We start from the raw sequence: 26,058 nt of genomic DNA on the forward strand, positions 1-26,058 counted from the left end.
TCATGAGCATGCAAATGAAGCCTTATAATTTTCACATTTAAGTCTGCAACAAAGTTAACCATGAACAATGTACTCCTTTTTGGTATTAAGAGATGATTCTATAGGGGCACCTGGGTGACTCAGTTGGTTAAGCATCTGACTTCATCTCAGGTCATGATCTCACGGTTTGTAAGCTGGAGCCCCATGTGGGGCTCTGTGCTGACTGACAGCTCAGAGCCGGGATCCTGTCTGGGATTCTGTGTCTCCCTCTTTCTCTGCCACTCCCCTGGGGGTGATCTCTCTCTCTCTCTTTCAAAAATAAACAAACATTAAAAAAAAAAATGAAATAAGCGCTTGGGTGGCTCAGTTTTTTAAGCATCCGACTTCAGCTCAGGTCATGATCTCACAGTTCGTGGGTTTGAGCCCCATGTCAGGTTCTGTGCTAACAGCTCAGAGCCTAGAGCCTGCTTCGGATTCTGTGTCTCCCTGTCTCTCTGTCCCTCCCCTGCTTGCTCTCTGTTTCTCTCTCAAAATAAATTAACATTAAAAAATTAAAAAAAAAAAAAGGTGGCACCTGGGTGGCTCAGTTGGTTGAGCGTCCAACTTTGGCTCAGGTCATGATCTCGTGGTCTGTGAGTTCGAGCCCCGCGTCGGGCTCTGTGCTGACAGCTCGGAGCCTGGAGCCTGTGTCTCCCTCTCCCTCTCCCTGTGTCTCCCTCTCTCTCTGCCCCTCCCCTGCTCATGCTCTGTCTCTCTCTCTCTCTCTGTCAAAAATAAACATTAAAAGAAAAATTTTAAAAAATGATTCTGTATAGTATTTATGTAGACTGAAACACTTCTCAGTTGTGAAGAGAATAACATTGGATTATTTTTCCCTTCTAGTGGCAAAATTAAAGACCTACCATGACAATGAAGAAAGAGACTGAATTTGTCATTTTCACCTAAAGAAAGATGATAGACAGAAATCAAACCTGCGGTATAGGACAGGATTCTGTGCCCTATATGACTTGTCTGATTCACATCCTCGAAGGATGGTTTGGTGTGGAGCAGTTGGAGGACTATTTGAATTTTGCAAACTATCTCTTGTGGGTTTTTACACCACTAATACTTTTAATACTTCCTTACTTTACTATCTTTCTTCTCTATCTTACTATTATTTTCTTACACATTTATAAGAGGAAGAATGTATTAAAAGAAGCCTACTCTCATAATTTATGGGACGGTGCAAGGAAGACGGTGGCGACTCTCTGGGACGGACACGCAGCAGTTTGGCACGGTAAGCAAGAGTCCCCTGCTGTCTGTGTTGCCGTTGACGTGTGTGGCACTGAAACTGTCTATCGTTCTTGATACTGAAAAGTACAAGGGATATTTCCCTATTTCCTTTCATCTGTCTGCATGCTTTGTGCGTTTACTGTCTTTTTTAAAATGATTGGGTTTTTTTTGTTTTGTTTGTTTTGTTTTAATTTTAGTGTTTGTTTATTTTTGAGACAGAGAGGCAGAGTGCGAGCAGGGGAGGGTCAGAGAGAGGGAGACACAGAATCTGGAACCAGCTCCAGACCGAGCGGTCAGCACAGAGCCTGATGCGGGGCTCGAACCCACGAGCTGTGAGATCATGACCTGAGCTGAAGTCGGAGGCCCAACCGACTGAGCCACCCAGGAGCCCCTAAATGATTGTTTTCAAACATGTTACTTTTTCTTAAAGAACCATACAACAGTGTAGGCTGTTACGATAACGTAAAATATAAAAGTGCATATGTGAGACATCTAAGAGTAAGAAACTAATTAAAACGGTTTAGAAACCTATTTTGAAAATAGGTTTAATTATTTAAATGCTTTAATTATTTAGTGTTTAATTCCATCTTGTTCAAAGTAAGTTTGAACTTTCCTAGTCAAATTAGATTTTTTTTGAAAAAGAATTATTAACTAATAATGTTAAATATAGTTTGTATACCAAAATTTATCCATTTTCTGTTTGCTTCATTTCAGAGGTTATTATGTCTCTTGAAGAAATGAGATAGTAATAAGTTTCTCTCCAGGATATTCATTCTTTTCTTTATCATTTGAGAGATTGTGATGTTTTACATTTAATGATTGGTGGTTCTTTGGCCATCATGAGAATTGCCCTCCTGTGGCCTGTTATCAAGGACTTGGTGTTTTTCTCTACCAATTTTTATCTTATTCATCATTTTTGCTTAAGGACTATACAAAAATTCAGTAGGCGTTTAACAAAGATGTGCTTTCTATTTCATGTTAAGCATCAAAATCGTTTCACAGAAATACACAGAAGGAAGCACAGATTTTGAAATAGGTACTGGAGGAAATATATATCATGGAAGTATAAGGCTGCTGTTAGCACAGATTACCAGTAACACGCTTATTAGGCCAATGTGTCATCATTTTAATATGACCTACATTCTTATAAGTCTTTTGAGCATTTAGTATGCCATACACTGTTGAATGCTTGATGTACATTAATTCTTTTAAATCTTAGAATAGATAGAGTCTACATATTATCTCCATTTTGCAGTTTTCCTGTGAGGAAATTGAGGAACAGAGAGGTTGTTATTTGCCCAAGGCACGCTAGGAAGCTAGGAAGACGAGCCAGGATACAATCTCCGATATCAGGCTCTAAAGCCTGTGCTCTTGCGATCTGTGCTCTGTGGAAAGTTTGTCCCAGGTTGGGGATTCAAGGTCACATGTCATGGTGAATACCTGAATAGCAGGTGCAACCAGGAGCCGTATACCTTTGATGTACTGAATTCGGAATATTTACTCGTGAATTAACTAGTGCTCCTACCGGTCATTACAAGTCTCACACCCTCTAATGGTGGTTTTACGTGAGACAAGATAATACTTCCGCTTTCCACGTGTGCCCTTCTGCACAGACTGCGTCGGTGTCGGCTCCTGTCGTTTGTTGTCTTTAAAACAGGCCCACGAAACTTCTTTGGCATTGTTGACAGTACTTACTGGGAATATGTATCCCCCCTCTTACATATACGCCCCCCCATTTCAGGATAATATATAGCGTGAGGAATTTGAATTTATTCATATTTCAGGAGACATGATTTAATTTAGGTAACTTTAAGCACTAAGCTCATTTTGTAATAGAATGTATACTTTTGGGGTGTTTTTATTTTTCTGAGGTACTTTTAAAGATACATTTATGGCTCAGAGGAAGTAAAAGACATAGTTCTTAGCCTCTTTTAATGTTTTTTTATGGTAACTTGGCATTGTATTTTATTAGGATGTGATACTCTTTTAAAAGTGAGTTTTCCTTATTCAGTCATTAAAAACAAGGAAATCCTGCCATTTACAACAATATGGATGGACCTTGAAGACATTATGCTAAGTGGAATAAGTCAGACAGAGAAATATAAATACTGTATTTATGGCACCAAAAATTGAAAATTGATTTTCTCTATACCCTTACCAGCACTTGTTATTTATTGGTTTTTTTGATAATCGCTATTGTAACAGATGTGAAGTGATACCTCAGTGTGAACACCCTGATGGTTAGTGATACTTAACATTTTTCATGTACCTGTTGGCCGCCTCTATATCTGGGAAAATGTCTATTTAGATCCTCTCTCTGTCCATTTTTTTTTTTTTTTAATTTTTTTTTTCAAGGTTTATTTATTTTTGGGACAGAGAGAGACAGAGCATGAACGGGGGAGGGGCAGAGAGAGAGGAAGACACAGAATCGGAAACAGGCTCCAGGCTCTGAGCCGTCAGCCCAGAGCCCGACGCAGGGCTCGAACTCACGGACCGCGAGATCGTGACCTGGCTGAAGTCGGACGCTTAACCGACTGCGCCACCCAGGCGCCCCTCTCTGTCCATTTTTTATGGTTGTCCATTTCTCCTCTTTTTTTTTTTTTTTTTTTTTTTTTTTTGCTATTTTTGAGTTGTATGACTTTGTGGGTTGCATATTAATTGCTTATCAGATATATGGTTTTTGCAAATATCTTCTATTCAGTATGTTGCCTTTTCATTTTGTTGATGGTTTCTTTTGCTGTACAGAAGCTTTTAGTTTGATACAGCCCCACTTGTATATTTCTTTTTGTTGCCTTTGATTTTGGAACCTGGTTTAAAAAATCATTGCCAAAAAAAAAATAAATAAATAAAAAATAAAAAATCATTGCCAAGTCTGATATCAGGGAGCTTACTTCCTAGGCAGTCTTCTAGGAATTCTGTGGTTTCAGGTCTTAACCTTCAAATCTTTAATCCATTTTGAATTAATTTTTGTACGTGGAAGATAGTACATTCTTTTCTTTATCAGTTTTATTCTTTTGAACGTGACCGTCCAGTTTTCCCAAACACTGATTATTGAAGAGACTGTTCTTTCCCCATTGCATATTCTTGGCCCTTTTGTCAAAAATTGACCGTATATGTGTAGGTTCATTTCTGGGCTCTCTATTCTGTTCTACTGATCTGTGTGTCTGTTTTTATTTCAATATCATGCTGTTTTGATAACTAGACTGTTTAGTTTTTCAACAGTTTTTCAAACTGTTGCGTAGTTTGAAATCTGGGAACATGATGCCTCCAGCTTTGTTCTTTCTCATGATTGCATTGGCTCTTTGGGATCTTTTGTGGTTTCATACAAATGATTTAGGATTATTTGTTCTATTTCTGTGGAAAATGCCATTGAAATTTTGACAGGGATTACATTGAATCTGTAGACTGCTTTCGCAGGTATGGGCATTTTAACAATGTTAATTCTTCTAATCCGTGAGTATGGGATATCATTCCATTTGTGTTTCAGGTTTCTTTCATTAATATCCTATAGTCTTCAGGGTATAGGTCTTTTTACCTTCTTGGTTAAATTTATTGCTAGATATTTTATTCTTTTCCATGCAATTATAAATGAAATTGTTTTCTTATTTTCTCTTGTTGTTAGTGTACAGAAACACTAATTTCTGTAAATTTCTGTATATTGATTTTGATCCTGCAACTTTACTGAATTTATTAGTTCTAACAGTTTTTTGATGGAGTCTTTTTTAATTTAATTTTACTAGTTGTTATTATTATTTTTCAATTTAAATCCAAATTAGTTAATATATAGTGTAATAATGAATTCAGGAATAGGATTTAGTGATTAATCACTTAGGTATAACTCCCAGTGCTCATCCCAGCAAGTGTCCTCCTTAATGCCCCTTGCCTGTTTAGCCTACCCTTCCCACTCCCCACTCATCACCCCACCAGGAACCCTCAGTTTGTTCTCTGTATTTAAGAGTCTCTTATGGTTTGTCTTCCTCTCTGTTTTGATATTATTTTTGCTTCCCTTCCCTTAAGTTCACCTGTTTTGTGTCTTAAAACCCACGTATGAGTGAAGTCATAGACTTTCTCTGACTGACTTATTTCACTTAGCATAATACACTCTAGTTCCATCCACGTTGTTGCAAGTAGCAAGATTTCATCCTTTTTGATCGCTGAAAAATATTCCATTGCATGGTTTTGTGTGTGTGTGTGTATACAACTTCTTTTGTGTATATATACATATATATCTTTCATTGTGTGTGTCTATATGTGTGTGTGTATATATATATATATACACACATATGTGTGTGTATATATATATATATATATACACACACACAGATATTTATATATGCATATAGACACACACAACTATCCATTCATCAGCCTATGGATGTTTGGGCTCTTTCTGTACTTTGGCTATTGTTGATAGTGTTGCTATAAACATTGGGGTGCATGTGCCCCTTCGAATCAGCACTCCTGTATCCTTTGGATGAATACCTCTGTATCCTTTGGATAAATACCTAGTAGTGCAGTTGCTGGGTTGTAGGGTAGTTCTATTTTTAATTTTTTGAGGAACCTCTTTACTGTTTTCCAGAGTGGCTGCACCAGTTGGCATTCCCACCAGCAGAGCAGAAGTGTTCCTCTTTCTCTGCTTTTTGGTGGAGTCTTTAGGGTTTTTTGTATGCAATATGTCATCTGTAAATAGTGACAGTTTTACTCCTCCCTTTCCATTTTGGATGCCTTTTACTTCTTTTTCTTGCCTAATTGCTCTGGCTAGGACTTCCAGTACTATGTTGAATACAGGTGGTGAGAGTGGGCATCCTTGTCATGTTTCTGATCTTAGAGGAAAAACTGTCAGCTTTTTATCATTGAATGTGATGTTAGCTGTGAGCTTGTCCAAATGGCCTTTGTTATGTGGAGATACATTGCCTGTATACTCACTTTGTTGAGAATTTTTATCTTAAATGGATATTGGACTTTGTCAGATGCTTTTTCTGCATCCATTGAGATGATCATATGATTTTTATTCATTTTGTTACTGTTGTGTATCATGTTGATTGATTTGCAAATGTTGAACCATTTCTCTATCCGTATAATAAATTCTACTTGATTGTGGTGTATGATCCTTTTAATCCATTGCTGAATTTGGTTTGCTAATGTTTTGTTGAGGGTTTTTACATCTGTGTTCATCAAGGGTATTGATCAGCCTATAATTTTCTTTTCTTTTTTTAAAAAATGTTTATTTATTTATTTTGAAAGAGCGTGCGAGCAGGGGAGGGGCAGAGAGAGAGAATCCCAAGCAGGCTCCACACTGTCAGGGCAGAGCCCAACGCGGGGCTGGAACCCATGAACCATAAGATCATGACCTGGGCCGAATCAGGGGTCAGATGCCTAACTGACAGAGTCATCCAGGCACCCCTATAATTTTTTTTTCTTGTAATGCCCTTGTCTGGTTTTGGTATTAAGGTAAAACTGGCCTCATAAAATGAGTTTGGGAGAGTTCGCTCCTCTATTTCTTGGAAGAATTTGAGGATTGGTATCAGTGTCTCTTTGAATGTTTGGTAGGATTTACCAGTGAAGCCGTCTTCTGGACTTTTGTTTGTTGGGAGGTTTTTGATTACTGCTTCAGTCTCCTTACTTGTAATTGGTCTGTTCAGATTTTCTATTTCTTCATGATTCAGTCTTGGAAGGTTGTATGTTTCTCAGAATTTATTCATTTCATGTAGGTTGTCCAGTTTCTTGGCATGTATTGTTCATAGGACTCTCTTACCCTTTGTCTTTCTGTGGTATCAGTAGTAAAGTCCCCTCTTTGATTTCTGATTTCATTTTTTGAGTGCTGTCTTTTTCTTGGTGAGTCTAGCTAAAGGCTTGTCAATTTGGTTTATCTGTTCAAAGAAACTGCCCTTGGTTTCATTGATATATTGTTTTTTTATTTCCTCTCTAATCTTTGGCATTCCCTTCCTTTTACTCCCTTTGTTCTTTTCATAGTTTCTTGAGGTGTAGTTACGTTGTTTATCTGAGATTTTTCTTGTTTTCTTGAGATAGGCATTTATCATTATGAACTTCCCTCTTAGAACTGCTCTTGCTGTATCCCGCAAGTTTCATTATGGTTTATTTCCATTTTCGTCTATCTCAAGGTATTTTTAAATCTCTCTCTCTTTTTTTTAATGTTTGTTTATTTTTTTTTGAGAGAGACAGAGTGTGAGTGGGGGAGGGCCAGAGACAGAGGGAGACACAGAATCGGAAGCAGGCTCCAGGCTGTGAGCTGTCAGCACGGAGCCTGATGCGGGGCTCAAACCACGAGCCGTGAGAACATGACCAGAGCCAAAGTCAGATGCTTAACTGACTGAGCCTACCCAGGCGCCCCGAATCTCTTTTGCTTTCTTCATTTCTTCATTGTTCAGTGGACTTTTTCTTTTTGCTGGGACCAGCTGAGGCTGAGGTCAGTAATGACACCTGACAGCAGTGAGATGGGAAGGAGGAACAGATCTTATGACTAGAACCATGATCACATTTCATCGGCTCCTCAGAGTGTTAAGTTCCAAGTCTTGTGATAAAATATGCAGGGTATTTTCCTTTGAAGCATTGGTGGAGCTTACTGAAATCTGTTGTATCCCCCACCTCCGCCAAGAGGACAGGGTTGCCATGAGAGATGTGCTGGTGGTTGGTAGCAGTCTAAAGGGCAGTAGACGGGTTCATCTCTTTAGCGTCGGAGGAGAAAACAAGTATACTCAGGAAGCCAGCCTTGAACTGAAGCACGTTAGAAGGAAGCCTCCAGAGATCGTCCCCCTCCCCATTTCCACCAGCCTTTCATCCTGTCATTTACTCGCTCCTCCTTACAGTGACTTTGTGGGGTTTACAGTGTGGCAGGAAGGAAAGACGGGGGGTGGCACGGGTCTTTAATTTCACTTGTACTGCAGGAGATTTCTGCAGTCTCTGCAACATATCAAAAAATATGTCTGTGAATGAAATCAAAGTTTGCAACGTGGTTAAGTTACCCATTTGTATGTAACAGTTTAAACGGATGTTTTATTTTGCACTGAGTCAAGAGTTTAAGAGTTTTCTTATTTTTATCAATGAATTATTTTCGTATATGTGCTGCTGAAGCAAGCGCTCAATGAATTATTTTATGACTCACTGTTAAATTTTACTCTAGATTGTGTTATCTCAGGGAAGCTATAAGTTAATTGACGTCTCCTACCTTGGCCCTCTTCACTACTCCCCTTGATCTGCTCATTACCCCTTTTACAATCTGCTTGTAACAAGACGAATCTCCTCCCCTAGAACTACTCTGTATTAAGCTTACACAGAAGGGTCCAGATTGTGTTTTAAAAGCCAGTGGATTCAATAAAGTGTACTTGATGTTTTAGAGATGTGTAACTCCTTGGGTAGCCTTGATTAACAACCAAAGATAGTCTTAAGTTTTAATATGTCTGTTAGATTGGAACCCAAAGGTTCTTTTTTATCTTATAAATTTTATGATTCTAAGATCTTACATGGTTTTTCCATAGAGAGCAATAACGATTGTTGCTTTTATTCATAGACTTTTTAAAAATTAATACTCCAAGTATTATACAAAGAACTTATTTTCCTAAATCATTTGACTAGAAGTGCCTACGTTACCCTCTCTTTAATGCTTTTAGTGCATATTTCCTACAAACAAGGAAGTTCTTCTATTTAACATTAATAAAACCATTAAAATCAGGAAATTAACATGGAACTATTACTGCTCTTTAGATCTCATTCAAGTATTTTGCTTTCCATTTGATTCATTGTTTTTTATAACTTCATTCTATCTGCTGAAATTTCTAATCTGATTGTGTATGTGTTCCTTTTTCCACTAAATCCTTTAACATATTAACCATGGTTAATTTAAAGTTACCGTCCGATGATTTAAACTTTTGGGTCTGGTTCTCTTGATTAAACAATCTCTTGACAGTGGATTTTTTCCTTGCTGCTTTGTATGTTTCGTAATTTCTTTTTTTATTGAATTCTGGGCATTGCTTGTAAAAGAAAGTAGAAAATGAGGTAAATAGTATTTATAACTGAAAATTGACCTTTTTCTGTCAGGCCGTTAGTGAGTGGGGTGGCGTTTAATTCAGCCTACCCTGTAGGTGGACTGGAGTTGTGTTTTGTTGTAGCTGTAGGTACCTTCCGTTCAGCACAGAATGCAAACTCCTGTAGCTGCCTTGTGCACAGTGGTGTTTCCCAGCACCCCTCCTGCGTCCTCAGTCCAGTACATCTGCCACTGCCGGGCACATCGTTGCCTTTATAACTCCACATGAGGCCGGCGGTGGGGTGGGGGTGTCAGGGACACTCTTCGGTTTTCCTGGTCTGGCTGGGACCGCACTCAGGCCCGGTCCCTGAATGCCTGAGGCCCAGGTGGGAGGCTTTCTCAGCGTCCTTTTTCCTCTTCCCAGTGGCAGGCAAACTCTGCCCTACCTAGGTGGGAGTTTGGGGTTGGCAGCAAGTTTCTTGCCCTTCCTTCCAGGGGGAGTCGATCTCTCCTTGATGTCATTTCAGAACCCGGGCCTACTGTCTACCTCCCAGGGGCAGATGCTTTGGCTTCTGCGTTCCCCTAGCAGTAGTGGACTTTTCCCTGAGAGTGCGATGGCGGGGTGACGCAAGGGTGAGAGGAGGGGACTGAGCTCTGTCCTTTCCAGCATCAGGTGCCCGTTCCCTGGAAAGGGTGGAAGAGTTTCTTGCACTTCTCCCAGTGTCAGGTGTCGATTTTCCAAGAGAAGCTTCCAAGAAGCAAGTGGGGTTTTGTTCTCGATACCATTTGCAAGGGCTCTTTTCCGTCTCTTGCCTACTGCGCCCCCACTTTTTCTTGTAAGCACCCACTGAGGCCTCTGGAGGACTGTTGCTGAGTGAGTGTGGACTCTTGCTTATGTCTGGGCTTCCCAGGGATTCTGCACTCAATGGCCACCAGCGCTTGGCCTTTAAATTTGTTAACATCTCAGTTACTTTCTTCTTGCTTACTTTTAGGGCACCAGTGTCTTCTCCATACTTAAGTTTAAACTTCCCTCTCATTAGAGGCGCTTACACCCATTGGAGCTCTTGGTTCAGCTGATGGAGAGAGCGACCTCAGCTTTCTGACACACCGCTTATTCTTGCTTTTAGGGCGGGAATGAGGTTCTCTTACAGCTAGACCTTATTCTAGTTTTCTCCTTTTCTGTTTTTGTAGCCACCTTCTCCAGCAGTGAGAAGCCTGGCTCACGTTATCCTTAATGTGTAGGCTCATTAGACCAGTCCTCCTGTATTTAATCAAGCTCTCATCACTGCCATTCCCGTGCTACTCAAGGATACCATCTGACCCCACTTGGGCTGACACCCCATACTAGGCCCCTGAAGTGTCTGAACGCTGTCCTCTACCCCTGTGTTTGTCCCCACTCCTGGCTTCCCTCCCTTTCCCACCCAGGCCCCAGCACCCTGTTCTAGGCTGTTGCCCTCTGGGGTTGTACTCACAACTCTGCTTGGGCTCTGATTCCCCACTCTGGACCACCTCATGGGGATGCCCTCCCTCCTCAACCTGCCTGAGCTGGAGCATGTCTTGCTGCTCCCCGCCCCGACTTTGCTGTGGCCCACCTAATCGCTGTGGGACCGATTTATGTGAAGAGGGAAAGAGAAAGAGGAAGGCTCATGCACTTCAATGACAAAAGACCGAGTTTCTGAGTTAGTAACCATCCTTTAGTGTAAATAGACTAATAAATATATTTTAAGCATCTGTATTTTGTCTTTCTAACAGGTTATGAAGTTCACGGGATGGAAAAAATACCAGAAGAAGGACCAGCACTTATAATTTTTTATCATGGAGCTATTCCCATAGATTTTTACTACTTCATGGCTAAAATTTTTATCCATAAAGGCAGGACTTGCCGAGTAGTAGCCGATCACTTTGTCTTTAAAATCCCAGGTAAACTTTGACATGTTAACATGATCAAATTATGTTAAAGTCTGTGTCCTTGAGCTCTCTAGGATCATTTGGAAAAGCTTTTTGCCTTTTTAGGGTAACACGCTTAGAACTCTAATTTGGGAGTATCTAATTATCCGATTTATGTAATATATCTAAATATAAAAACATGGTCAAAAATGTCACCTAATTTTTTTCTTTATTAACAGCTATTTTGTTATTATTTGTCTAAGTTAAATCCTGAACTTCCACTTAAAAAAATAAATTGTAACTTTTACCAAGTAATTAATTTATATTTTGCCATAGAAAGTAGTTGATTTTTCATATGATGAATTTTTCCATGAGATACTGATTTTTGGAGTTTAACTTCACAGTAATTAGAGTTTGATTACTGTTGGTATTCTAGCAAATCAAACTTACTTAAAACATCAGTGAGGGTATATTTTGTCTTCATATAACAACATTGCCTCGGAAATCCTATCCTTACGAGTCTGTCTTTTTCGTACTTGACTTGCCTGCTAGACTTACAACTCTTAAAGTTAAGGACTATATTCTTCTTAAACTGTTCATAAAGGGTTATGCTTTTTAAAAAGATTAATGAACCAAATGATTTCAAACTGTTTTTAAAAAGCCATTCTAAAATAAACTCCTTGGTAGTAAGTCTTATTTTCTTTTGTCACTGAATCACCAGAAATGAGCCAACAAAGTTTATCATTTGTTCTCTGGCATAATAAAAGCCAAAGCCACCCATCAACCAGAAAGACAAACACCAAGCAGTGAATTAAGTAACAGTGCCTTTCATAGGCATGGTTAATCTTTTGAGTGTCCTTGTGTACTAAAAAGCCATTTGTACTCTGATTAAATTGTCCAGGAAAGGTTTTTCTTTAGAAAGTAATTGTGATCACTTTATAATAAATTTGAAAACTAGAGAAAAGGAGAGCATCATTATAATCTTACCACCCTAACATAACCAGTTATCGTTTTGATTTATTGTACTTCATTTTTCATTTGCATAATTTTGCATGTTATGCAATCACTTTTGTGTTCTTCTTTATAAAATTGTGATGTTAGCATTACCATTGTACCATGCTTTATAAAGAATAGTTTTAATGTAGGGCTAAAATATTTACTTGACTAGTTTTCTCTTATAGAACATTAGGTTGCTTGCATTGTTTTTCTTTTTATATGTAATGTGCATATTTTTATTTAGCATTTGGCTTGAAATTTCCCCTTTATCATTTATGAATTTATCATTTATCAATTTATGAAACCCATTATGAAAATGTATCTAATTAAATCAGTGAGCTTTTAATATAATGGGGGTGAATAGTCTTTCAATCTTAATAATATGCATAATCTTGCTTTAGATCCTTAAACCTGTGAGGAGTTTGGTTAGTCTGCACAGTCTTCACTACCCAATTTTCCATTCTCAAGAATAATGTATACGCTAACATCAGCCCTCCAGAGTTCCAGTGTAGGATTTGGTTAAAATATTTAGTTACTAACAGGATTATTTCTTTCATCCATAAATAGTTGTGCTTTGAAAAACTGTATAATAGTAAGACCTGGAATTGGCTGTTACTGAATTAAATACTCACTTTACTAAAAACTCTTAAAAAAACCAAATCTCGTAATGATTTTGCTATTATTATTGATTTTAAAAATTTAATTGTGAGAGTAACATCATCTAACTTGGAATTTCAGTTGATTTGATTACGGCTTGCCAATTTTGATAGGGCTAAGCATAGTCAGATTTACATTCTCCTGAGTGATTCTCTTTCTTATAGGGCTAAAGGAAGATTAGATTTGTGATTGCTGATGGGGTATCATTTCTGATTGCTCTAGTAAATACTATAGACAGTGTTTGGCCCTGAGATGCAGTGGAAGGGGCTTTGGAGTAGACATACCTGGACCGGAATGTCTGCCCTGCCATTTGCTAGATGTGTCACTTCGAGCAAGAGACTCATTGAGCCAACTTTCTTTGTCTGTAAAATGGGGGCCAGAATCCCTCTTTTCCATGGTTTTTGTGAGTTTTAATTAAGAGTTTGAATATGTCCAGTAGCCCGAATAGCAGGTGATCCGTGAGGAGGTGATCAGTAGGAAGTGATGAGTAAGTCATAGTAGCCGTTACTTTACCAGCAGTATTAATTGTACGTAAACCTTAAGAGTTCTTGTTGATCTAAAAAGAAGTAAAAAAAGGAATTTACTAATTTAAGTGTAGATATTAAGTTCTGTGGGTTGCAAATGTTTTTGTTTTGAAGAATTGGACAAGAAGTACTTAAGACATATCTTCATGCTAATGTTTCTTACAGGGTTTAGTTTATTACTTGATGTATTTTGTGCTCTACATGGACCAAGAGAAAAATGTGTTGAAATTCTGAGGAGTGGTCACTTGTTAGCTATTTCACCAGGTGGAGTTCGAGAAGCCCTAATTAGCGATGAAACCTACAACATCATTTGGGGTAATCGTAAAGGCTTCGCTCAGGTTGCAATTGATGCAAAAGTGGTGAGTTGTATAAAACCAATTATTAAAGTAAAGCTAGGTTGAATTTAAAATAAATGCTTACATAGTGAGCCAGAGTATATGAGAATTTAGATCCTTTCATTGCACTACTTAAAAATCAGTGTACGTGTAACTCTTTGTAAGGTAGCGGTGGAGAAGTTGTGCATGGGATGTCACCTCCACATCAGTCTGGAAATTTGGCAGATAGCCACCAAAGTTTTATTTCACATTTCAAAATCTGACTTTTAATCAGATTTGTAAAATGTTTTGTATTCCTTCAGTCATACCTTGTTCAAAAGTGTCATCAGTTCAGTTCTATGTATTTTAGTCCTTTGGTATGATTGAATTGGCATATTTTCAGTGACGGTCGTTGGTTGGTTTCACTGCAATTCTTTTATCTGTGACCAATTTACCTAATCCTAGGAATCGAATAATGCGTAGCCCCTATTACTTTTTTATCAGCAAATGTGGTCAGCTCTCTGTATTGAAGATGAGAAACAAATATTACTGTAACTTAGATCCTTTAAAAAGACTTTGATGAAAGAACTAGTCAATAAAATTAAGTGTTCCTCTGAGATCCACTGTAATTATTCTGTTTAGTAGACTGGAGAATGTGAATGCCATTTTGTCCTTTTCTTTTGCTTTGGAAAGTATTTCTCAACTTTTTGGTTTCCATATTGTACTTTATCCTGTGAAACGCTTACTGATCACTTGTGGAATGTTCCTGTGTTTTCTGTTTTCATTTTAGATTGTCTGTCGGGAAAAGAAATGGTAGTGCCTTTGACCAGGATGGTGTTCTTTTTCTGGGCCAGTTAGTTAGAGACTGCTGACAGTACTTCCCTGCGTCAGTGTTTTTTGTGTGCCCATTGCTGCTACATAGAGACCGGTGTGCACGCTTAACTTGCCTGTTCAGCTCGCAGATACAGGCTCTTGATTAAAAACAAAGAGATCACAGATGACTCATTTTGACCCAAGACAAATATTTGAGGAAGAACGGGATTTTTCTTTTTTTTTAACTGCAGAATTAAAATAAAATCCATTGAGTTTTAGTTTGTCCTGTACACATGTACATGTGACTACCAGAAGTTACTGCTGTGGTGCACTAGTAATGTGATCCCAGAATAAGAGTTACTGCACTTGCCCAAGTGTTTAATGATAGACAACATACACATTTAAACACTATTGTCCTACTGTAGATTATAAGCTCCCTGAGGACGAGATCATCTACAGTGATTGGCATTTGGTAGTCTTTGAATTGAATTGAACTGAACTGATTTTTTAAATACAACGTTAAGCACTACTAGAAAAACGTTAAGCAGTACTAGAAAGGGACGTTTGAAGTTGAACTTTATGTTAATAGTATTAGTGATACAGAAAATTAATTTATAGCACATTTTATTTCCCAAAGAGGCTTTTTTTTTTTTTAAAAGCCATATAGCTTTTTTTTCCTTAAGTTTATTATTGGAGAGAGAGAGAGAGAGCACGAGTGAGGGAGGAGCAGAGAGAAAGGGAGAGAGAGAGGATCCTGAGCAGGCTCTGTGCTGTGAGCACAGAGCCCCACGACGGGCTTGAACTCTCACGTACTGTGAGATCATGACCTCAGTGGAAACCAAGAGTCAGATGCTTAACTGACTGAGCCACCCAGGCACCCCTATTTCTCAAAGAGTCTTAAGCACTGATGTATCAAACAAAATTTTAGAATATATGAATAATGTAAAACAAAAGGATATATGCACCATTGTACAAAAATTAATGGTAATGAATGTAATATCTGTTAAAGCAATGATAAAAGCTAAAAACCTAATCAAAGATAGTTTAGTTTTCAGTTTATGTTTTGAAAGAATTATTTCTCATAAAGTTTTAAGATAAAAATGACAAAAATAGATTTGGAATTAAGTTGATCACGAGACTCTAATTTCTCATCCTTAACTTCACAGATTTAAGGAACATTGCCTGGACGAGGTCCTGAAAGAAAGAAATTACAGAGAGAAAGGAACTATTTTTTTGAATCTTTGGTAGAGTTTCTAGATAATTAAGTAAGATAATCCAGATCATTTAATTAAAGTTCCTGTATAAAACTTGGGAAAATTTTATAAACCGCCTTTTTTAAGTTTAAAAACAAAAATCTTTACCATTGTTGATTTACAAAATAGCATTAAATGTTTGGTAGATACTATATCACCCCAACCTTTTGTAGTGCTTCTAAAGGCTTTACGTTGGTACTCCTGTATAGTAAGTAGGTGACGTGTGTAATTCTTCCAGTGTCGCAGACGAGGGAAGTCAGGCACAGATGAAGGGACGGAGGGGTCGGGTCATACGGCAGAAGCAAAGCAGAGCTTACGTGCGGGACTCCCGCCTGCATTTCACCGTGAGTCTGCTGACCTGGAGGTTAGGGGGACCCTCCGGATACGTGACGGAGCTCTTTCAATCATATATGGATCTAGTTGCGAATGCTACAAATATCCCATCTGGAAAACCCCTTCACAGTCCTCACAGAACTATCATAAACTTCCAGTAAAAATTTAAGACTGTTGCAGGAATAACTGCATTTAAATTGTGACATTATAACAAATTGAAGTGAAAAAAATCTAGATGGTCAGTGCAAGTTTACAAAATATTGGTAAAAAATATTTAAGGTTTATCTGAAAGTTACAGGCTTTTTAATATGATCTAAATCACTCATTTTGTGAAATTTCCTGAGAGTTATCGCTTTGATAGGAATGTTTAGGTGACTTCATATCTAAATAGGTTGGGAAAATATTAGCCCATTTATTCAAGTTAGAAAACAAATAACTGATGTAAAAGAACATAACAGTTGTTTTAATAAAATTGTTAATATGTATTATCTCAATCCACAAAATAGCCTTTGAGATAGGATAATTATTATTATTTCCATTTTGGTGATTTGTCCAGCGGTGCTCGTTTACTTTTAGTGGCAAAGTTTAGACTCTCAGACCACATTCACCTGATTCCCCAAGACTAGTTTTAACAAAATACACATTCTCTTTCTCTTGCACACCCTTACACAGAGATACGTGTATACTGCAAACAGTTTCATCCTAGGTTACTTATGCAAGTCCCTCGTAGACAAAAGGTGCATGAGGAAAGGGAGGAATAATTGTACTACAGTATCAGGTTGTAATAAAGTAATGCTTATGGTCTTAAGGCTTTAAGCTTGAATGCAAATCTAAGCAACCATATGCCCAGACTATAGCCTGGAATACTGAGCCTGCTAGGGTAAGCATTTTCCTGTTTAGGAAGTTCTAGAAATATCTAGCTTCTGGAGAGTAAGCTTTTTAAACGATGATATGTAACCTCAAGAATCTTCATAAAGTGCACGCTTCAGCATAAACTTAGGGGTTCCTGCCACTCAGTAGACATAAATCCAGCAATACTGGTCAGAGAAGACAAAGGGTGTGTGTCTATGTGAGCTGAAAGGTTTCTGTTCCTCTTTGGGCATTTTATGTTCTCAACTCTAAAGACATTTTATAACTCTTTAAAATGTTAGACTGTCAGCCAATTACTTTATTTCACCAAACCAGGGGTGGTTTCCTTGATCATAATCTGAATTTTTTACCAAAGAGTCCGTGTACTTTGTTTCATGTTTCAGCTTTGTGGATTAACGCCACGAAACTTTAAATTCTTCCACCGGAGTGCTTTTCTTTACCTGACTTTTTTTCCTAACTGGCTTTAAGATTGCTGCTGCCTGTTTCTGACATTTTGTATTCAGAGAATACAAACTAATCCATTACAGGCATTGTGTCTGTTCTGTGTACTCATTCCTTCTGTGATTCCTTCATCGCACTTCGTTTTAGCACCTAGTCTAGTCCAGGCACTGTTCTGGGTGCTGGGGACGCAGCTGTGAGCACAACAACGTCTCCGCTGTTAGGGGTCTTCCTTCCACTGCGGGGAGAGATCAGTAAATAAATGGTCAGTGGTTCTATGTGAGCTAGTAAGTCTTATGAAGAAAGCTATGCTTTTAGTCCCTTTCCTTCAGTCCACCATAGTTTACTGTTCCCCACAGCTGAGTAAGAATGGCTTTGTAAAATGTCAGCTTATTTAAATATCTCAAGCCCTGCTCACCGAGGCAGGGAACACTGTATTTGGCACAGACTGATGGTAGACTGGAAGTAATGTGATACTCAGCTTTTTTTTTTTTCTGAAACATCGTTTAATTCGTTGGATTTTGTGTGCATATTAAGGTGTTTCTATTCAATTTTTTTTGTCTACTTCAGTTTCACCATGGTAGAACCTCCTTATGTGATCCTTTGCTATTTCATCATTGTTAAGGTCTCTGTTTAAACAATCATGCTTAATCAGTGATATTCATAGGATAATAAAAACCATGAACTTGTGAGCAGAAATGCTCTAAAATTAATGATAAAAGGAATTGTTTTCTGTATATGCTTTTCCTTTTTTTTTGTTTTTTGCAGTGAGTCTTATACTTTTCATTAATGTTGAACATTTTTAGATTTCATAAGCTCACACAAAAAAGTGTTTCAGTAATTCTGTGACAGCATCTTGCCAAAACCTGTCATTTAAATTCATATGTATTTCCCCATACAGGGACCTCTGCCTTGTAACTTTTCTCCAGTCAGCATACTCTTCAGTGGACCGCTAAGATCAATTTACCATATTCATTTTATTCCGTGAAATTAATGATTTTGGTTATCCTCATTTTGAGTTTCAAGGGTTTATGTGGAATGATAGGAAAGTTGGCAAATGAAATACATATCGCCACTAGAGGGTAGTAGTTCCAATTTTTATTTTTACAAATGATCAAGTTAAATGTAGTCTGATAAATCACACTAGTGATAAAAGTATACCTTTATTTTTAAAATACCTCATTTCATAATCTTAAGCAGGCCCCCAAAAGTTTGCATTATTGACTCAATGGTGATATTGAATGGATCAATATATTTACTTTTTAATTCAAATTCTCTCTAGCCCATTATTCCTATGTTTACACAAAATATTCGAGAAGGATTTAGATCACTTGGAGGAACAAGTAAGTTCTGATTCATATGGTTTTTCTAATTGTAATGTAATATTTAGATTATAGTAGTTTAAATATTTGGGCTTTTGAACCCTATAAGAAATCCTTTTGAGTTATTACTTTAGATAATGAATTTATTATTTAGATGCTTTTCTATTTAAAGTCTAAACGATAACTCATTCTAAGTAATGGCAGTTCTTAGATGTTAGGTTTTTGTTGAGAATCTCATCTACATACTGAAGCTTATTTGTTGTGGGCTTAAAATTACAGTGAGTTATCTAATTTCCTGGGTTGAACCACGTTGTTGAGGTTTAGAACAAATGTACCCATGACTCAGACTGCCTTCCTAACTCACTGCTGCATGAGTTTCAGCTTTAAAAATGGATGACAATATGATATTGAATTAAGATTAACGAGACAAGGATGTATCATCTGCTTTGGTTCATATCTGTTACTTCTTATTTTTTGCTTTTTAAAATATTTTGAACCATGATACATTTATATTATAAAGTTCTTTTTGCCTAACTTTAATTTATGGGTAACAAAATAAGCTTTGAGTGTAGTTAGAGGAGAGATAACATTTAGATGTGCTTTTTCTTTGCAGTTTCTCTGTTGTTTTCTTTTTATTTTGAGATTTTCATGGTTTGTTTTTATATCCTGTGTTTTATATATTATATTCGATTGATTATATTTTGTATCCCTAGCAATATATTGTTCCTATCCCCATGCAGATCTCCTCTTGAAGAACTTTAAATTTCTGTTGTCTGTTTTATGTCTGATGTTGGTATATCGTTGATATTCGATTACATTTTTTAGGTATTACTCCCCCCCCCCCTTTTTTTCAAATGTAAAGTGGAAAGTGATGTGATATTTAACTGTTGGGGATTATTTCTTACAGTAGAATTATTTCTTCTAATTTTCTCTCAGGTCATTTCTTCAGAATTTAAGTTGCATACCAAAAATTATTCCTAATTTTGTTTCTTTAATTATAAAGTGGTTTAAAAATTACTGTTGACTGCTTTTTGACTTTCTTTTTTACTTAGTTCATCAGTTTGTTTTACATTATTGCCACTTGCAATCCTGCTAAATTTTGTACTTGGTCACTAACATTAGTAATTCTTTGCTACTCTGCAGTTTTCTTAATTTACAATATTTTTTCTTTACCTGGTTTATTGGTGCATTGTAGTTTCATGTTTACGTGAATTTATCTTACCCTTTTCTTTTTTTTCTTTTATTCATACAAGCCTGTTTTTGTGAGTCTCTAGACATTTTAGCTTCTAGCTTTGGGTTATAGTCTTTACCCTTTGTTTTGTAATAATAGTAATTGATTTGCCTTTTTAAAATTCTCTTATTTATTTTTTTTTTTAATTTTTTTTTTCAACGTTTATTTATTTTTGGGACAGAGAGAGACAGAGCATGAACGGGGGAGGGGCAGAGAGAGAGGGAGACACAGAATCGGAAACAGGCTCCAGGCTCTGAGCCATCAGCCCAGAGCCTGACGCGGGGCTCGAACTCACGGACCGCGAGATCGTGACCTGGCTGAAGTTGGATGCTTAACCGACTGCGCCACCCAGGCGCCCCTAAAATTCTCTTATTTTTGAAAGCTCATTTAAAAAAAAATGAACAAACCTATTTTGGGGGGCATTTTTAGGTTCCCAGAAAAATTGAGCAGAAAATGCAGAGTACTGATACAGCTTCTCACCACCCCTCAGTTTCTCTTATTATTAACATCTTACGTTAGTATGCTCCATTAGTTACAAGTGATGAAAAGCTCGTCTTAAAAAAACATATATTGTACTAATTGCCCGGGGGTGATATTGTTTGCCACCTTCCTCTAAGTCTTACATATTAATTTGAAAGTTACAATTATGTGCTCAGAATATTTAACCCATTAAAATAATTTGTTTACTTTAAAACAGGGTTATTTAGATGGCTTTATGAAAAATTCCGCTATCCATTTGCTCCGATGTATGGAGGTTTTCCTGTGAAATTACGCACCTATTTAGGTGAGCCTATTCCTTATGATCCAAAGATAACAGCAGAAGAATTAGCTGAAAAGGTAAATTATTGTTTCTTTCTTAATCTTTGAACAGAGTTTTCCTTTTAAGTACTGTATTAAAAATGACTTCACTACTTTATCCTACAAACATGTTCTAGATCAGTTGTGATTTCCTCCCCGCAGGGGACATTTGGCAGGATCTGGAGACTGTTTTTATTGTCATGACAGGCAGGACCCGGGAGGTGGTGGTGCTACTGGCATTTAGTGGGTAGAGGCCAGGGATGCTGGTAAACATCGTACGATGCCTAAGTAAGCCCCCCACCGCAGAGCTACTCGGTTTAAAATGTCAAACGTGCCGAAGTCGGGGCTCTTGGCACTGGTAAGTAAAAGGTTTCATGAGTGATGTTCAGAAGAACAAAGATTTGACCTCCATAAAAAGACAAGTATTGTTCTTGTTTGATAGAAGTATCTTGGGAGGAGAATGGAACAGTGTTGAAGGGTGTGGGTGATGAAATCAGATTGCTCCCAGCTCCACCACTTGCTGTGTGACCTCAGGGAGTCCACAGCTCACTCTGTTAGTGTGCAGAACCGGGAAGAGAATAGTACCCGCTCATAGTTGTCCCCGAGCATTACATGAGGTTACGCAAGTTCGTTGTTTAGAACAGTGAGTGGCAGATAGTAAGCGCTTCATGAATGCTGGATATTAATACTGCTAACACCAGGGAGTCCTGTTGTCCTAGGAACTTACAGTCTAGTGAGGGAGCTAAACAACTAAATCAGTGCTTATATGGTGACGTGTTACCACGGTGGTGTGCTTACGGCAAGGTTCTTTAACCTGGGTACTGTGGCGTTTTGCTGTGGGGTGCTGTCCTGTGCACTGTGGGATGTTTACCACCACCATCTCTGGCCTCTATTCACTAGATGCCAGTAGCGCTCCCCATCCTCACCCCTCACTCATTGTGATCGTAGAAAATGCCTCTAGACCTTTCCGTATGATCCCCAACGGGGCGAAATCTGATCTGATTGAGAACTTCTGTCTTAGGACATCATGGAAGCACAAAGGGAAGCTATCTAACTTAGATTAGGGATGCCTCCTTGAGAGAGGTGATGCTTGAATTCGGCTTTGAAAGACAAGGAATTAGCTGGACAGAGGGTCCTGAGGTAGAGGAAACAACGTATAAAGGGATGGTGTTACGAAATAGCACAAAATCTTAGGGGAGTTGAGAGTGGTCTTGTATAGCTACAGGGATATCATAGGCGATGGGGCTAGAAACACAGGAATGGTCTGGACTAGGATGGCCTATAATTGATTTTGTTTCCTGAAAGCAGGTTGGGGGGTGCTCTGGAACATAGGTGAATGGTGTAATAGGTTTGCGTTTGGCAAGATCACTGGAAGCGATACGGAGGCTGAATTTGAGGGAGACCAGTAGAAGCTCAGAGGGGAAAAAGACTGCTTTGTGAAGGAAAAAATAGGAAAAGCTTCCTGGAGTGAGGGCATTTGTGGTGGGTCTTGAAAGAAGGGCGTGGCTTGGTCCTGTGGACTTGGGGCTGGAGGAAGAGTATGAACAAAGATGCGGTGGTTGGAGAGTTGACCATATACCAGCAGTGTTGGTTAGAACGGCAAGGTTGGAAAAGACTGCCTAATAAATTCTCCAGGGATTTTGCAAACGCATTAAAGGCTCCAAGAAGCTCTGCAATGAAGTCTATTTAACTGTTTCAAAGGGCATTTCCCAGTCTTAGCTGACCAAAACCTCCTTGTTTTTCCTGGATTAGCAGCTGTGGAATAAACTTGGGGAATCAGTAGCTTGGTGGGTAGGGTTTGGTTGAGATGCTGCTGGATAAGTAAGTAGCTACATTTTTTGGGCCCTTAACTATCAGACTAGGGAATTTGTCTACCAGATAACATTTCAGTGAGGATAGGTCTCTGCTTGGGAGTGGCTCATATCAGTTTCATTCACATTTAGGAGGCCCAAACAAGCAGATGTATAATCTGTTTCTCTACAATGGTTTGTGAAGATGACTAGCAATTGTGATCACTTAGATACATATGATTATAAGTGCACTCTTTAAGAGCAGGGCTCATGCTGTTGAATTCTTGAGTCTCCAGTTCCCAGCACCATGTTAGGGATTTAATTAGATCTCAGTAAATGTTTGATGAATGAATGAATCACATAGTGGTCTCTATCTACTTGAAGAAGAGCAAGGGACAGATTGGAGAGATTTTATAGAGATAGAACGTACCAGACTTGAAAATTGATTCTATAGCTACCTGCAGGATATGTCCATATGTATTATATGCGTAGGTTTTTAAAAATACTTGATGATGAAAATTTAGAAGTTATCCGCACGAGACAGTTACTGAAGTCATGAGCTTCATTCACAAAGCAGGTTAGAGACAGAAGACTGAGGACAGACGGGAGGACAGGGAAGAACACACGAGGGGCATGCGGAGGACGTCAGCCAAAGCTGTGGAGACGTGGAGAGAAGTCAATTTGTGTGAGAGAAGCCAGCTGGCGAGGATGTTTACACAATAGGAATGACCGGTAATATTCATTCCTGCAAAGAGATCAGGGAAGATGAGGATGAGAAAAGCCCAGTCAGCCTGCAGTTACATCTTCAGAAAGTAAAAAACTACGTGAAAGCCATGAGTTGAATGGCTTCTATTGAATCACCTGGAACATGGTGTGAGTGTGTTTTGATTATGACTTTTATAGCAGCCGTAGGTACGTGTAGTGTGATTTCTTTCAAGTTTTTTAAATTGTAGTCAAAACCACAACATTTATTAGCCGTTTTTAAGTGTATGCTTTAGTAGTGCCAAATGTATTCACGTGTGCGGCCAATCTCCAGTCTCTATACCCCCTGAAAACCTGCTGCCCATTCTTTCTTTTTTCTTTTTCATACATACCCGTCAGCTTTTTCTTCTGGTTCCTTCACGGGCCACGCGAGATTCTTGTTTTTCCCCCAGCTTTGTCGAGATACAAGCGACCAATCACATTGTAAAAGTTTAATGTGCAACGTGAAGATGCGATACATGTGTATATTGTGAAATGATGGCCACGGTAAGGTTAGGTGCTTCCATCACCTAGTTGCCATTTTGTGTGCCCGTGGTGACAGTATTTAAGGCCTTTTCATTAGCAACTTTCTGATATATAATACGGTATTCGTAACTGTAGTCACTGTGCTGTCCCTTAGATCCTCAGAACTTGCTCATCGTGTAACCGGAAGTTTGTACCCTTGACCAACATCTCCCTCTTCCTCCACACCCTGGTAACGCCCCTGTTCTGCTCTGCGTTTCCATGAATTCACCTCTTTTAGATTCCACATATGCGTAGAAATCATACACCACTCATCGCTTCTTCCTCCCCACAGCCCCTGGTGACCACCATTCTGCCCTCTATGACTATTGAGTTTGACCGTGGTAGAAAAGGGGAATCATACAACGTTTGTCTTCTTGTGACTGGCTTGTTTCAGTTAGCATAAGGTCTTCAAGGTTCATCCATACTACAGCACGTGACAGAATTTCCTTCTGGTTTTTAAAGCTGAATAACACTCCGTTGTGTGTACCACATGTCGTATATTCATTCGTTCACCGATGCACGTTAGGGTTGCTTCCATTTCCTCTGCTGTTGGGAACAGTGCCGTGGTGGATATGGGTGTACAAATATGTCTTCAAGACCCTGCTTTGAATTCTCTTGGATATATACTCAGAAGTCAGATTGCCGGATCACAGGTGGAAAGAAAAGACTCGCTTTTCCCTCCCGGAGGGAAAAACCTAGTTCTTCCATACTGTGTCTTTCTTTCACTTGCACATCTCCTTTACTTTTACACAGAACATGACTTGCGACACTTCTGGTCACCTAATGTGTGGAGGGAGGCTTTGCCCCCACCAAGCAATTTTCTGACACCAGTTAGACATCCTGTCGCTTAACTCATTTCGGACACTGTCTACCTGGAAATAGTATAGATTCCCACCGGTTAAGGAATCAGTCCCACAAGACTGCTCCCACCCCACTCCAGATGCGAATCACGAGTAGTGGGTCCCCAGGTAACCTGCAACTTCTGTTCAATTTGGCTACAAATTGGAGGTTCCCAGGACCCCTCCCAGGTTCAATTATTTTGATGTATTGGCTCACAGAACCCAGGAATACACTTACTTACTTTACCAGTTTATTAAAGGATGTGATAAAGGATACAGACGACCAGCCAGATAAAGAGATACGTAGGGCAAGGAATGGGAGGGCCTCAACTGCAGGGCCCCTGTGGAGTTAGGGCGTGCCACCCTTCCTGGTGTGGATGTGTTCACCCGCCTGGAATGGAAGCTCCCTGAACTCTGTACTGTTGGGATTCTATGGAGGCTTCCTCACATAGGCGCGATCGATTGTTAACTCCGTTTCCAGCTCCTCTCCCCTCTCTGGGGCATGATGGAGTAGAGCTGAAAATTCCAAGTTTCTCATCATAGTTTGGTCTTTCTGGTGACCTGCCCTTATTCAGAAGACATCCAGGAATCCAGGAGAACAAAAGACACTTTTATCACCCAGGAAATTATAAGGATTTCAGGAGCACTGTGTCCTGACTGGAGTCAGAGACCAAATATTAAGAGACCAAATAGTAAGAGTTTTAGGAGCTCTGTGCCAGGAACCAGGGGTAGAGACAAATATACATTTTCTGTTACCTCGCAGTGCGATCATTCTTTTTTAATTTTGGGGGGGACCCTCATCCATACAGTTTTCTGTAGTTGGCCATGCCATTTTACATCCCTACCAATAGGGCACAAGGGTTCCAGGTTCTCTGCATCCTCACCAACACTTGTTACTTTCTGTTTTTTGTTTTGTTTGTGATAGCAGCCAACCTAACGGGTGTGAGGTAATATGTCATTATAGTTTTCATATGCATTTCCCTGACTAGTGGTGTTGAGCATCTTTTCATATGCCTTGAAGAAATGTGTGTTCAAGGTGTTGGCTCATTTTTAAAGTCATGTTACTTGGATTTTTTTGTTGTTGTGGAATTGTAGAAGTTCTTTATTCTGGATGTCTTCTTTACTATGTATATGATGTGCAAATGTTTTCCCTCATCCTGTAGGTTCCTTTTCACCCGGTTGATTGTTCCTTTTTATATACAGAAGTTTTGAGTTTGATGGAGCCCTGTTTGTCTATTTTTGCTTTTGTTGCCTGTGCTTTTGGTGTCATATTCAAGAAATGGTTGCCAAGTCCAATGTTATGAAGCTTTCCGTCCTATATTTTCTCCTACAAGGTTTATAGTTTTAAGTCTTATGTTTAGGTCTTTAATCCATTTCGAGATAATTTTTGCTTATGATGTAAGGTAAGGTTCAACTTTATTCCTTCTACTGTGGGTGTCTAGATTCCCCACCACTGTTTGTTGAAGAGACTGCCTTCCCCTCAATGTATGGTCTT

General features: G+C 38.8%; 1 protein-coding gene across 14 annotated transcripts in view; it reads left to right on the forward strand.

The window, feature by feature from the left end:
* TMEM68 (transmembrane protein 68) overlaps window positions 1–26,058 on the forward strand; it is a 62,073-nt gene that overhangs the window by 9,827 nt on the left and 26,188 nt on the right. For 3 of the 14 annotated variants that reach the window (XM_040487774.1, XM_040487772.1, XM_040487773.1), the window contains exons 3-7: window positions 862–1,255; window positions 10,985–11,152; window positions 13,462–13,655; window positions 18,600–18,660; window positions 20,568–20,707. In XM_040487774.1, the coding sequence (XP_040343708.1) occupies window positions 931–1,255; window positions 10,985–11,152; window positions 13,462–13,655; window positions 18,600–18,660; window positions 20,568–20,707 (888 nt within the window). In that variant the 5' untranslated portion in view covers window positions 862–930. The other 11 variants (XR_005794266.1, XR_005794265.1, XR_005794264.1 and 8 more) reach the window with 10 other exon arrangements.

Source organism: Herpailurus yagouaroundi, unplaced genomic scaffold, assembly GCF_014898765.1.
Source record: "Herpailurus yagouaroundi ecotype Mexico unplaced genomic scaffold, PumYag 165, whole genome shotgun sequence".
Lineage (NCBI taxonomy): Eukaryota > Metazoa > Chordata > Mammalia > Carnivora > Felidae > Herpailurus > Herpailurus yagouaroundi.